At 35.8% G+C, this 14,459-nt stretch overlaps 1 protein-coding gene across 4 annotated transcripts in view; it reads right to left on the bottom strand.

Annotated features, from left to right (window-relative positions):
• The window catches only part of OPA1 (OPA1 mitochondrial dynamin like GTPase), a 52,095-nt gene that overhangs the window by 24,430 nt on the left and 13,206 nt on the right, over positions 1 to 14,459 (bottom strand). For 2 of the 4 annotated variants that reach the window (XM_041414324.1, XM_041414325.1), the window contains 17 exons: positions 13,796 to 13,894; positions 9,701 to 9,754; positions 8,547 to 8,651; positions 7,541 to 7,627; positions 6,636 to 6,749; positions 6,225 to 6,305; positions 5,741 to 5,815; positions 5,330 to 5,401; positions 5,091 to 5,190; positions 4,427 to 4,557; positions 3,818 to 3,890; positions 3,654 to 3,726; positions 2,787 to 2,902; positions 2,140 to 2,204; positions 1,472 to 1,548; positions 1,067 to 1,232; positions 393 to 545 (listed from right to left, as the gene is read on the bottom strand). In XM_041414324.1, coding sequence (XP_041270258.1) covers positions 393 to 545; positions 1,067 to 1,232; positions 1,472 to 1,548; positions 2,140 to 2,204; positions 2,787 to 2,902; positions 3,654 to 3,726; positions 3,818 to 3,890; positions 4,427 to 4,557; positions 5,091 to 5,190; positions 5,330 to 5,401; positions 5,741 to 5,815; positions 6,225 to 6,305; positions 6,636 to 6,749; positions 7,541 to 7,627; positions 8,547 to 8,651; positions 9,701 to 9,754; positions 13,796 to 13,894 — 1,641 coding nt within the window. The remainder of the gene's footprint in view (positions 1 to 392; positions 546 to 1,066; positions 1,233 to 1,471; positions 1,549 to 2,139; positions 2,205 to 2,786; positions 2,903 to 3,653; positions 3,727 to 3,817; positions 3,891 to 4,426; positions 4,558 to 5,090; positions 5,191 to 5,329; positions 5,402 to 5,740; positions 5,816 to 6,224; positions 6,306 to 6,635; positions 6,750 to 7,540; positions 7,628 to 8,546; positions 8,652 to 9,700; positions 9,755 to 13,795; positions 13,895 to 14,459) is intronic. The other 2 variants (XM_041414326.1, XM_041414327.1) reach the window with 1 other exon arrangement.

Raw genomic sequence — 14,459 nt, 5'->3', positions numbered from 1 at the left:
TCTCATTCTTTTCTACAGCCTGCATAAATAATGGAAAAAATAAAGCAAAAGATACAAAATTCCTCTGGATTACAGAATCTATTAAGATGGAAATGAAATTATATTATTTTATAGGGCTACACTGAACAGAACAAGTAAGCTGATGCCACAAAATTCTCACCAGGCTGCCCTTGTTATGGAGGACATTCATGAACCAACCAAAACAGTTTTATTAGATACTATTTAGGGCAATAACTAATAAAAGATAATAATGAAATGAGAAACACTGAATTTAAAAAGGTGAGATGGACACAACAATAATCATTTTATGATTACAGCAAAAGAATGCAAAAATACTGATTATCCAATTATAATAAAAACATTTCAAGGCAAAAAAGCCCACTACATTATACCAGGCTATCCTCTGCTCTCTCATTCCATTTATGTCGCTTAATAGTTTCTTCTTTGACAGCTTGCTTCAATTTATCAAAGATATCATCATGCTCTTTTCCTTTTTTTTCTGTCATGAAACGGGAAAATTCTTCTTGCAAAGTCTCCCATGCCACCTGGAAAGTTAGCAAACAATTTCTCCGAAAATGGACCATTACACAATGCACCAGCTGATAAAGGCACATTTACTACAATTCTTTTAAGTATGGCATTCTGGAGATTTTCCAAAAAAACCCACACAAATATAAATCACTGACTTTTCCTTTGCTGCCCTATCCACTACTAATAAAAGCAACACTAAACTTTGCTTCACTGTATTGTAGGAAGCAGAATTCTGTTAAACTTGCATAAATCTATTAAATGTGAATATATCTACTTGAGGGGTTTGTTAACCTTGCAAAAATATTTTTTTTCTTTAATAAACAAAATTCACCAGAAGAGCAAAATACAATGTTTTTGCTCTGAATGGTTCTGGGACATCAAGATCTTGTCAGCCTTTTCTGATCTGTAAGCTAGTTAAAAGAATGCAGTCAGCCATTCAAACATTTCTGCTCCATCTTCTCTGGAGCTACACTTTCATTTTACATTTTAATTATGTTTTAATTTGATTTTTTAATTTAAATAAATAAATTCTCACCTCTACTGCTTTATTAGGCAGTTGCTTGTCAGTCCACTGCTTCAGTTTGATGTCCACAGTGGTGTTAAATGTCCCTGAGTTTGCAGTCTGTGCTGCTGGCAGGTATATGTTCTCAATCACATGAGTAGATACCCTTTCCCATAAAGTTTTCTCAAGCATCTCCTCCCTAAAATGAGAGTTGTAACACATGTGATGGTTTCCAGTACACAAGTGACTAATAGGTGTGCATTCAATTTGTTAGGAACACAGAAAACAAGATTACAGATCACAGGAACACAATATATTGTCCAAGAAAAACAGTTTCTTACTTATAATTGATAATGTTGTTTTCTAGAACTCTATTTTAAAGGCAAACTTCTCCTAGTAAATTATGGGAAAAAAAAAAAAAAGAAAAAATTACTGTACCAGTGCTTTGGGGTGACCTGAGTCAAACTTATGACTTCATCAAGAATCTCATTCTTTGCTTTCTCAAACAGTTCATTCTGTGCAAAAGGAAATAATAACATTAAGTGTAGTTTGATCATGTCGCCATATAAAAGGTAAAAAAATTCAAGACCTTTTCCTTAAGACCTTTAAGCATCAAATGATGCCTCCTGGTCATGCTCTGAACAATGTGTGTGTATATCATCAGCTACCCTGGTTTACCATACACCTTCCCTACCATCTCTTGCATGCCTTTGTCCAGGCATGGCATTTCAATATTCAGGATCTCTATAAAATAATTACAAAATGAGATCCCAATTGTTTTGTTACTCTGTCTGATAGACCAGGCAATGTAACTTCTCTTTGCCAGTTCTGTCATGATCACAAAGAAACACTGATCTGTCCCTGGAGGCAAGTTAGGTCAGGTAGCTGTATATTAGAAGAGTGAAGGACTTAAGTGCTGAAGCATCACAATTTTGAAGAACAGTATTTCCTTCCCCTACAATAATTTACACTGTCCTAACATTCTGAAATGTCAGTACTTTATGTTAACTTTAGGAAACCTTTACAAATGAAAACAAAAGGCATAAATTTGGATTCATAGTCTTCAACCCTTCGTAGCACACAGTAATAGCAGCAGTGTAATTTACCCTGTCAAGCTCTCGCAGCCGCGGGTAATTGTTCTTCCATTCCGTCTCAAGATTGAAACGCGTGGCTGCAAAAATCAGAAACAGGGCCTGGTTTCTTTAATTGTCCATAAGCACTTCATGACTACCTCAGAAGTTCAGCAGGCCTTAAAATTGCAACAAGAACTTTAAGTGTGTCTACAAATGAGCAGAATTTTTTCTGTCTATGCCAAGATACTCTGTCTACAAATTGCAGAACTCATGCATTTAAAAAGCCCAGTGGAGTCACTCAGCTTCCAGCTCTGCATACATCAGCCCTGCACTGGCTGACCAGATGGTACCTTTATATAGGAAGCCATTTTAAACATCATAATCCAGTGCAAGAACTGTGTTTTGCCCACAAAAAAACACCCAAATTGATTTTTATTTTTCATAGTTTTTTACTCCTTTGGTTTTTAAAGTAAGTGGTACTTTGCAACATAAATTCCTTTTTTAGTTTTTTTTCCTAGAAATTGCCTGGGGCAATTATCAATTAATGGGAAATTCTGATAATAAAAAATGTATGAAACAATTGCCCAAGCATGCTGGCAGAATAGTATTATATGCACACAGAAGAAATAACTGTTTAACAGCAAGTTGCTATTTTACTTTTTTTTTCAAAACATGTTTACCTTTAAAAGCATCTGCTTGCTGCTCCACAGACTCTCTCACCATTTTCCAAAAGCAGTCTGACACAGCAAGACTCAAGTTCTTGGTTGTTACCTGATGTGCTTTCAGCATACTTGTCCTGTAAAGTAAGACAGACAGAGGAAGTTCTCTGCCTATCTATGCTTTCAGGCCCCCATTTTCTGCTCTCTAGAATAAAGCTTTGCTTCTTGGAACAGAAAATAACATGTAACTGTGTACCTAACCCAAATTCCAGTTTCTTCCTCTAAAATACTCAGTGCAGATCATCAGCAAAGGAGAAAAAGCCCCCAAAACAAAACATAGGAACAAAAAGCCCCACCCTAAATAAGTTTTTATTCTAGAGGTTGCAATGCAGTTACTACAGTCCCAAAGATCATGTACTGTACTTTGCTGTAGAATACCAGCCTGTGAAATGGAAACGCCACTCACTGAGCTTCCCTCAGAGCACACAAACTAACCCTTTAAATACAACACGGTCACACCAAGACAAGTTTAGAGGCACTAAAACTCACTTTTGGGCTGGATTTACTCCTCTCAGCTTTAAGTGCCTAGACAAGCTGAAACTTATTTCTTGTAGAGCTGATGGAGAGACACACAAACCTTGGAAGAGTGGCCCAGAACTGCAGTGGAATCAGCTGCTGCCTGAAGATGCCTGTTGGTCTCCACTGACTTAGAGCAAGCATTAGGAAACCAGGATAAACTGGTCACCTCAACATGATACTTTATTTAAGCATATTAAACCTCAATTAGTGTGTCCACATTGCAATCCTTTTAAATTCCACAAGAAAAACTGATGCTAGCATTTACCAACACAGGCTTGTTTTAACAGAAAGAATAAAATAGCAACATACTTTAAAAGCTTTGAATTTTGAAAGAATTCCTCTTCATATTCTTTGATAGATTCAATGCTTTCACTGCTGTTTCCTGCAGAAAGAACAGAGTGCTGCAACAGTTCCATTTAGACAGCTTTCTGGGCTACCAAGGACAAAATAAGAAAAGCTAGAGCTCTCTTTACCTTTTCCAGTAACAACTGCAAAATAACCCAAAGCTTTCATTGGGAAGAGTTTGCCTTCAATGATTTGCTGGATCTATGAAAAGAAAGGATTAAAAAAAACATCACTAACTTTGCACAGAGACATTCTTTCCTTCAGCACAGTTTTAAGGCCAGATCTAGTCATAGTTATATATAGACTACAGCAGGAAGCAGTTTGTCATGGGACTATGAGTTCTACTGAGATTGAAAACTAAACAAATGAAAAAAATAAAGGCATAAATCTAATAAGGCATAACACAGAATACAAAACACAACAAAAATGCCTGTATGAGAATATCCTTAGCCTTTTTGGGAAATGGAACTTGCTCAGATCACCTTCATGAAAGGAATCAGTACGATAGCAAGCTGAAATTGAAGTCCCATAGCTGATCACTAAAAGCAAGGCCTGAGAGAGATTAAAACAACCACCACCAAACAAAAAAAATCATACTGAATACAGAAATAAGCACTCAGAATTATCTAGAACATGCAGTTGAGGTCTAATATCTCTGCCAACATCTCAAGTATTTTACCATGTGTGACTTCAACCAGCACAATGTGAAAAAAAGAGTTTCATCTGTTTGGACTCACCCTGTTTGGACTGGCCACATTTTTCTCTGCAAGATCAACCTTAGTCAACACAAATATTGTCCTTTTTCCTTGGGGATCCATTTGGCTGACTAAGTCTGTGACAATACTGCGTTCTGCATCCACTGACCCATCTAAAATAAATACAAAGTTTATTTTAGGGACTATGTAATCCAACACGCAGTACTGAAAACACAGTAGCCATCATCAGGTAAGTTTCATGTCGCAAATTTAACCCCATGAAAGTAGACTTATGTTCCATTTTTGGATACACATAGTGGAAAAATTGCTTTGTTCCCAGAATCAAAACAAAGCAGTTTGTTGTAGTTCTGCAAGTTTTCAACAAGTAACAGCTTACTCAAAATATTCAACATTATATTATGTTCAATATAATTGCATGCTACCTCCAAAAACACTTCTGTGGAAAACTTGGATTTTATTATCACCACCATTTTTCTTTGATGCTAAAAAAACTCTTAGCAAAAAGTTGCTTTGGCCACAAATTTTGCACAGATTGCCTTAATTTATAAACAGATATTCCACAGCATGCTGTTTTGTACACTACACACATTATCACAAACAAAAAAATTCCATCAGAACAGACTCCAGAGTAACATATGAGCCATGATTAAAAACACAAATGGATAATTGTTTAGACTCTTAGTACCTTGAATACAGAGGATGATGGCATTAGGATTCTGCATGTAGGCTTTGCTGATGCTAAAGATAGTTTCCTTTGTATCTGGAGCCATACCTGATGTCACGGTCTTTAATATGCACATGGAGATAAATATTTGAAGAAAAACAAAGAAAAAAAAAAGTTAAAAAAACCCCAACAGCTAATGTTCTCGTCAATAACACTACCTCATTTACAGGTCTTCATTTATTAAGTTATTGCATACTCACACTAATGACTCCAGGTAAGTCAACCAATACCATTCTCTGCAAACCAGGACCTTTCACACTTAAGGAGATGGTCTGTGAAATAAAATTGAAATTAGAAGTTTATACACCATCTGCTTTGAATATAGTTACATAGACAAACACATATATAAAACTATATTATATATTATATATTCACACATATATGTTTTATTCAGCAACAACCTGTCATTTTAAATAGGAAGTACAATTTTTAATGAAAGTATAAATGCAGTATTGTTGTATAAAACTGATTTTAACAGCCCAAATACATTTTGTATACTGCAAAATATGAAGTATATGCAGACTGGATTCATCACAGTCCCCCAGATGAAGAACACTTCCAAAACACATACACATACAGATATTTACCATGAAATATTTGAAAAGTCTTACCTCAGTGCTAACAGTGCACCCTTCTTTCACACTATTTCTCATTCTGATTTCTATTTCATTTCTCAAAGCTGCAAGCTGTTACAAGAAAAGCAAAGTATCAAACAGAAAGCTCTTTATACCTGTGATAGAAGAAAAATTACCTACACAGAAGGTGTAGGTAATTACATTAGGGATGAAGATCTCAGTTTACAAGTATTATTTACACGTACTATTTCAAATGCATGTTTAGTAAGTCTGGTAAATGGGGAGGGCACTACATGACAGAATACCTCTAGATCCCTTCATGCTTCAAAAAGTGTCTTGCATAAGGAGCACTCAACATTTTATCCACTTCAGTGCCAATCAAAGAGATAATTTAATAGCTAATACAATGCTAAACATCTTTCACTCAAATTAAACAGGGGCTTAGAGATCACAGAGATACAAAATTATTCAGAGAATCAGCAGAAGTCTCATTAACTTCCAGTCACTTTATTATACTTACATCCTCCTCTTTGGTCAGATCAAACTCCCGAGAGCTGTCTTTGAATAAAGCCACATGGTGGGGACCTTCACTAAGGGTCACCTAAATGTAAAAAGCTTTAATGAGAAAGTGTAGCAAATCTAACACAGAGAAACATGAGAAGTACATGGCATATGTACACTTCCCTCTGTAGAAACACAATTATAGTTAATGCTCTTTTAGCACAAAATTATTAAATGGTACTGCTACTACTCAGACAGTACACAGGGATCACATACAGATCTGCAGAGCTTCTGCCATTGGCTGAAACAACTCCCTTGCTTACAGGCCATTTTATAAACCTATGTACATGTACATATGCTTCAATCAATGTCATAATCAGAGGGAGAACAATAGAGCAAATGCTGATTCAGAGATCAGGATGTTTCTTACCTTGACAGGGGAACGTGTCATCATCTCCCCAGAGCCTCGAGGGAATATGCGGGCCTGGGCGATCATTTCTAACACGCTGGTTTTTCCTGCACTTTGGTCTCCAACCACCACCACCTTAAGTGAAAGTTCAAACAGCCATTGGCTTTTGGAAGGATATCTTGGAAGTTTAGACAAAAGCTGACTAGGAAGACACACACCTGTATCAACACCAGCTGTATTCGGCTTGATAATAAATGCACGGGTATAAAGATGGAATCTTTGAAGAAATACTAAATTGTAGTCAAGCAAAAAAAAAATGACTTGTGCTTAAGACAGCACAGTGCACAAAGCACCCTGCCAGGGCATCTAATGAAGAAAGGGAGGGCTTGTTGTTCTTGTGGCAGGCAGCTCTTCTCTTGCACAAAATCCTTTCAGCAGGCAAAACACTACTCATCTAGTAGATGCCGCTTCTGCCTGGAAAGAGGTGAATCCTGAGTTTCTCCATCTTAGTGGCTTCCTATAGAAGCTACCAATGCTACAGGTGGTTGTGCAAGCAGGAAGCATTCCTGGCTCTCTCCTGTACCAGCAGTTAGGCTAACCCCCTCCCAAATCCCCCCCCAACAGCAGCATGCTGTGGGGAGATGGACAGGGCACCTTACTCACTCAGCTCCACCTGAGCCCAGCAGCAGTAACTGAATCTAGACAGGGTTTATCTAAGAGCCAAAACTGGCTTAGCTAGCTAAATTTGTTACTTTCAAAATTATCTTATTGCTTTTAAAATGAAATACATGTCTTAAGAAAAAAAGTGGAGTTACAAGAAAATAGCCTAGCACTAACTCTGGATTATTCTGGAATATAATGAAGTGCTCTATTTAACTGCAAAACTGGTGTTTCAGTAGAAATAATTGAATTTGTTATCTACTTACTCGAGGTAGGTGATCTTGAGTGTTATAACTGGCATCATAATCAGACAGGATGTCAAGTACTTCAGAATACATATCAATCAAGGACTTCTACAAAAAAAAGTACAGAGAGAAAACACAGTCAAATAAAAGAACAAAGGTTTCAGACTACTTCTTTTGTAAATTTGTGTGAAAATGTTTTTACTTTCTCCTGATGGTTTGAAACCACAGCTGTCCATACTGCACCACAGATCTTTGTTCTATGAAATACCATACCAAGTAAAGTCACTCCTTGACTCCTGTGGATGAAGGAGGGAAGTGAGAGCTCCTATGTACAGCATAAGAGAACAACTGAGTGCAAACTTCACAGCTTTCAAGTCAAACGAAATTAGTTTCTTCCATTAAAAATCAAGACTTAATTAGTTTGATGAACAATTAACATTAACAAGGATATAGAGTTATCAGTCTTATTCTGCACAAGTAGGATTCACCTTTCAGTTCCCAGAGGAAAGAACAAGATCCATACTGGTTAACAAATGACACAGAGAAGCAGAAAATTCATTTTTAGAATGCTCAGGATCTTGGCAGACAAAAACAAAAGCCAGTCTCACTGGATTTTTACAGTCATTAAATGATGTTCCCTGACCCCGTAACTTACTCCTACCAAACTCAGTGAGACTCATGACAAAACACAAAGGTATCAGACTGTGTGTGCAAGAAGAGTTGGAAGCAAGATGATCCAAAAATACAGTGAAGGTACATGAAAAAACCAAGCCACATTTCCACATCACTTAGGTAAGTTATTTAGTTAGACATGGTCACCCCTTTGTGTTTTTCAATTGAAGCCGCTTCCAAAAGTTATACAGTTAAAAAATAAAGGATGTATAGAAGTCCTGATGACTCAAAAAATTAACAGAGGTATCTTAAAACAAATGTTCGAAGTTTATATATTAATTAACAAATGTAATTTAGAATTGCATAATGGAAAATATGGTGTAACTGTATTTCAATGCAGTTTTGTAACACATACCTTTAACTTCCTCTGATGAATTCCCTTGTCATCTCTTTGCAGTACCAATTTTCTCAATTCTTTGTTCTCCTTCTCTAATCGCTCGAGCATTCTTTGGTATTTGAGCTATAAATAGTACAAACATATTTGTGTAATCATGGACATAACAGATTCACGTGAGCAAAGTTTTACCTATGAAAAACTTATAATCCTTCAGGCAGGTCTTTCAAAAATATAGAAACCCTCATGATCACTAGTTATTAAGAATACAAGGTCACCAAGAGAAGAGTGTTAGAATTACTTTTTTTTTTTTTGCAATGCAACCATTTTGCTTTAGAAGTTTTTTAAGAGCATACTGTTCAAACCTCAGGACACAAAGATCAATATTAAAGCATCTTAAGCATAATTTTCAAAGAAGCTACACATATGGAACTAGACAGAAATCAGTGTCAGTGGGAACTGGCCATTCAATCAAAACAGAGCTTGAATGTAAATATGCAAGTCTCATTTAGACCCTTTCTTCAGCATAAAACCTCAGATCAAGACAACTGTACCAGCTTAGCCCTCTTTAGGAGACTGCAGTAGTACTCTGAACATGAGAGACGTATATAGTTTTGATATCTACTCTGAAAATGCTTTTCTACATGTGGAAATGTATTTGCCCTGAGTGTACATTAAAAAAAAAAAAACCCTAAATTTCAATATATTAAGAAAAGGTAAGTAACAAATGCACTCAAAACTAGCAAATATATCAAGAGATTAGGAAAGCCCGTATAAAACAACATAGCTGAGCCAAAGAGCCAATCAATTTAGAATCCTGCAGATAAAAGATTAATTGGACATTAATGTGAGCAAGAAAACCAAAACATTGACACAGATGACCAATGTGCATCATCCCTGAAAATACCTAGCTTACAAATAACTAGTTCTGTCTTGCTAATCAAGGCGACCTTGGTTGGAACGAGGTCTTGCATACTGTAAGTCATTCTCAGAGAAGAACAGACTAGACTGACCTGACTCTGTGCCAACATAAGGAACTCAGCAGTGATACATTCAGAGACTGAAAAAAGCACTGCATTTTCACCAAATATACTTCAGGTGTGCTTTTGTTTAGTAAATCTGAGTCTGCTGCATATAAATCACTACTTAAGGTATCAATAACTCAGAAAAGTCACCTGAGTGCGTAATAGTTCTTCTTGGAGTTGATCAATCTTCTCTTTGTCAGACACCTACAAAGAAAAATAATCATGGCTACCAACACTTGCTTAGTTTAAGCACTGTAAGTAACCAAATTATGAACTGAAAGTTTCATTCCACATAAGAAAAGTGACTTGACATGCATTTTACAGCAAGTAAAATTCTTCAATTAGCATTTGAAATTTAAAGTTGATGGAAAACCTCATATGCAACAGAAGCTTTACATCAAAGAACTGACTGAATTTCAGTACATGCAAATGTAAAAATTAACCCTTCAAGACTTAATACTGGGGAAATGACTTAGGGAATAGCAGCTTCATATGGTGCTGAAATTTCTGGCCACTGAACTAAATGTAATTTTAGCGGTCAAACCCTCAGGATCTTGTATATCCACTTTCTGAATTAGCACCATCTTAATGTGATAAAATCACTGAACAACTGCTTGCTACAGAAAATACCTTCAGGTGAGTATTTACTATTTATGAATATTCATAAGCATTCTTATTTCATATTTGTTTGTCAGAATTCTAAATGTGCTACACAACTTCATACATTTTAGATACGCAGGACGGTCTTGAAGGGTTATTTCAAAATTATTTCAATTACATTAAAACTGGAAAAATTAGGATATTACAGTACAAGAGATCTTGAGATTCAAGAAATTAATGTAGTAAGATCAAGCACTAAGAAACATACTAAGCCAAATGTTCCTAAAATGTGCTCATCAAGATGCAGTAAACAGTTATTTTAAACAATCCCTTTTTAATAACACAATGACAAAAAACATTAATGATGGAATACAAATTCTTATGACGTAAATATTTAGAAACAGCAAAATCTAATGGTTGACTGACGAAATATTCAATTCAGAAAAAATGATAACCTAAACAATTACTTAGTGTGTCAATATTTAAATAAAGTTCATGTGATAAAGCCCATGAGACATCTACAACTCAAGTTGGCTTCAAATGAGAAAGAGCATATTATCTAATATGTAGAGGACAGCTGTTATTTAGACATAAATTAATTCCATTACTAAAAGTTTACAACAGTTGTTACAGATGAAACAAGAATATAACCCACAAGTATTCATAGTGGTCAATATCATTTAGCTGTTAAGCCTGAAGAATTGTGTCTGCACTTTATAGAAAAAAATCCAAGCTGACATTTCCATCTTATTGCCATTATTTTCTTTCATAAAGAGCAAAGACAAAATGCTGTAAATTAACTTTTCATTGCTGTTGATTAGTTCAGTGGTAGCAAAAGTGCATCAGAAACAGGGTTAGTTGAACAGAGGACTTGATGCATGCAGCCACAAGCTGCTATATGTAAATAAACATTTACATATACATACACCTTCAACACCTCAGAGATAAGGGGAAAATAAAAACAGGAGGCAGAGAATGATGCGCAGAGCCAAAAGAAGCAAGAAAATTTAGGAAATAAAAGGAAAACAAAGTGTTTCCATGTACTGCAGACTTTCAAAGGAGGTAACATTTTCCTGCTCTCTGCTGTTCTCAAAGGATTTGTGGGGCCATGATGCACCTCTGAAGTGCTCCCCTACAGACACCTCCAACGACAGGCACTGTCTGTGTGGGCTGATGCTTCTGTTCAACACAGAAAGCCAAAATATTGCACAGCCTTGCACTGCGAGATCTGAAGCAAAGAATTATCTAGCACTAGATGATTAATTCTAACAAGAACTTTAGGTAAGTTATGTCAAAACCAACAAACAGCTCTAGAATGATGTCTTTGCCTCAGTGCTTGGTGCAGGTGTGATTTCAGTGTTAGTATATACAGTATTTTGAATATGTGGGCCATAATATTGCTAGAAATTTTAAAGTTGCCAATAAAAGCTAAAATATCAATTTGAAGTACTAACAGTCACATAAGACTGATTTCTGATTTCTATCCCCCCATCAACTATTAAAACATGCTTATATAGGTAAATGAGTATTTGTTTAAACCAGATCAATACGGTTTGTAACTCAAGATTACTCCCTCTTTCCCCACTGCCACCATAAAGAATTATGAGAAAAGAATGCTGGATACTTATTTTTAATCAAGGGCCCTTGCACACAGGTATCTGTTCACTGCAAATAATTTTAAACCGATTATGTGCAGAACTACAATAATTTCCAATAATTTAAATGAAAATATTAAGGCCCAGACAAAATGCATTCAAGCAGCCACACAGATTGCAGTTGTAAACAATTTTACTGCTAAATATTTAACAGCTTGCCCAAAAAAAATAAAAATCAACAAGATAACATTAAATTTTTGGTTTTAGTATCTTCTCCTGATTGTGAGATGGCTTGTACTGTTGGTCAGTTTACAACTGCAGTAGATTTAATACTGAGTAAATAAACTAAAACAGATAAATATGCAAGTAAAGTGGGCAACAAAACTTTCAAGAACAGAAATAAAAATATCATGTTTTATTATAGACATGCAAGCAAGACAACTCAGTTAAAACATAAAAAGAGTTAGTTTATGCCCTGTCAGAAGGGCCTGCAATGTCTTACTTCACTGACAGTCACAATTTGTTCTTCCAAAAGAGAATGCGGATCAATAATTGGATTCTTTGACCCATATCCTCATCTCAAGGTATTAAAGAAAATAGTTTACCATCTCTTACAAATTGATCCAAACATAAAAGTTAGTGTGACAAACAAGACTCATTCTTTGTCTTAAGGCATGTATGCCCAACAGCACATCGAATGCTAAGTGAAAATCTTCCATCTGCAAAGGAAGGCAGACCTACAATCCTGTCAAAACACAATACTAGCCACGGAGGGCAGGATAACATTTACAAAGACAGCTCTTGCAGCTGCTTCACAGCTTGGGAATTGTGGAATTAGTTGCAACAAAGTACTAACAAAGTAGAATCTCAATCATAAACAAATGTAGTATCAAGCTCATTTTTTTTCCTGAATGTGTTTATTAGGCTGATAAATTTTTATATATCAAATACTGTGTTGGTTTTCCAGCAATTTTTACAAGTTCATACATTTTATTATTACTTCACTCTATTATTCCATACTCTAGCTCTCTCAATAAACTGTATACAATCTGACAAGGGAGCTTGTAACTCTAAACCATATAAAATAATATGGCAAGAAAGCAAAACATTGAAGTACTACTATACTTTCAGAGAACATGGATTTTCCTCTGTTGATGGAGTAAAAAGCATGACAATTACAGCTATGCAAATATGTCTGAAAGTTTAATTCATATTTATTTCATTTATCTTTCTGTGGGATTTATCTTCAGATGTACAGAAGATCCAGTTCTGTATTCAGTGCTCAATTCCAAAGCTGCTGAAAAGTATAACTAATCAGAAAGCTTTTAAGGAGACACAAAAGCAGCCAACAAAGCAATGTGGTCAAGAATTACAGATTGCAACAGATCAGACAACTAAAACATCCCAATTTAAGAGGAATTTCCAATCAGCCATATAATAATTAACAAAATGATCAGAGCTTAATTTAAGTAAGTAAAGAGAAGTACAGATGTTCAACAAGCGCAACAAATCAGTAAAAATTCTGCTTTAAGATGGAAAACAGACAAGGGACTACCGCTGATGGAATACATAGTAGATACTGTTACTATCAGCAGTATTCAATTGTCTGTGCAAAATTATTACTAAGGAGCTGCTGTCATTTTCAGATTGGCAACAGTATAAAGCAGGGGAGAAAAGCTCCCAGAGATATATTCCCTGTAAATAGCTACACTCTTAGAAAGCAGAGCTACCAGAAACAAGCAACAGTAAACAGGTTTGACATTAATTCATGTACTTTCCTTAAATGCATTTTTTATGTATGAACTTTAAAAAACAGTTTTTTAAAGGCAGAGATAATACAATTTCTAAGTGACACAAAGTACCTGGTTTGCTTTTAACATCATGCTTTAAATGCAACTTGGTTAAACTGAAACAGGACTACACATCTGTAGTGAAGCTGGCCAATTACTTGCATCCACGATTTAATTAGTTAGATTTTTCTACTCAAATGCAGAGAGCTGAAGTATTGGATTAGAGTGACTGCAGAACATATCGTCCCTTAAGGCATCACCTTTCGCTTCTGCTGGGAAGAGAAGCCAGCGGCTCTGCGCGCTTCCTCTTCGTGCTGCTGGATTTGCTGTTGTAACAGAATGAGCTCCCCAAGCAGGCCCTGCCGTGAGTTTATAATAAAAAGGAGAGGAAAAATTTGGGGTGTAAGGAGAACAAAGTTAAACCAAAATCCATGACAAAGACAGATGAGAAACAGGTATGAATGGGTCAATTCAAATGCAAGTGGAATTTCATTAGCAAGATCTCTTGCTAGCTGGAGTGGATAGAGCCAGCAGAACCAGCATTCTGCAATTCCAGGCAGAACAAAGCAACCAACATTTAGCTACATTTTACAGTTATATTGAACTTTAACTAAGCATCTAAATATTTTAAAAATTCCATCTATAACTATCCCAGCTTTAAAATATTATCAAACTGTTCAGTTCAGCTTTGTCAGTAAAAGTTCTTTGGAGTATTTTTACTTTGTTTTTATTCCTAGCAAAATACAGACAGTTTATAAAAAGATTGTATTTGGCTGGTACTTAACTTTCTAAAACTAGCAGAAGAAAAATAGTTTCTCGAGCATAAAAAAGCTCCCCCTCCACTTCTGCAACACACTGCAATTTAATTTCATGCTGTCATAACCCTTCCTGATCATTCCAAAAATCCCTAAAACTTGATGCTTA

This window comes from Onychostruthus taczanowskii, unplaced genomic scaffold (genome assembly GCF_017590055.1).
Source record: "Onychostruthus taczanowskii isolate IOZ18803 unplaced genomic scaffold, ASM1759005v1 scaffold45, whole genome shotgun sequence".
Taxonomy (NCBI): Eukaryota; Metazoa; Chordata; class Aves; order Passeriformes; family Passeridae; genus Onychostruthus; species Onychostruthus taczanowskii.
The sequence above is the reverse complement of the archived record's forward strand: the minus strand, read 5'-3'. Positions and strand labels throughout refer to the sequence as shown.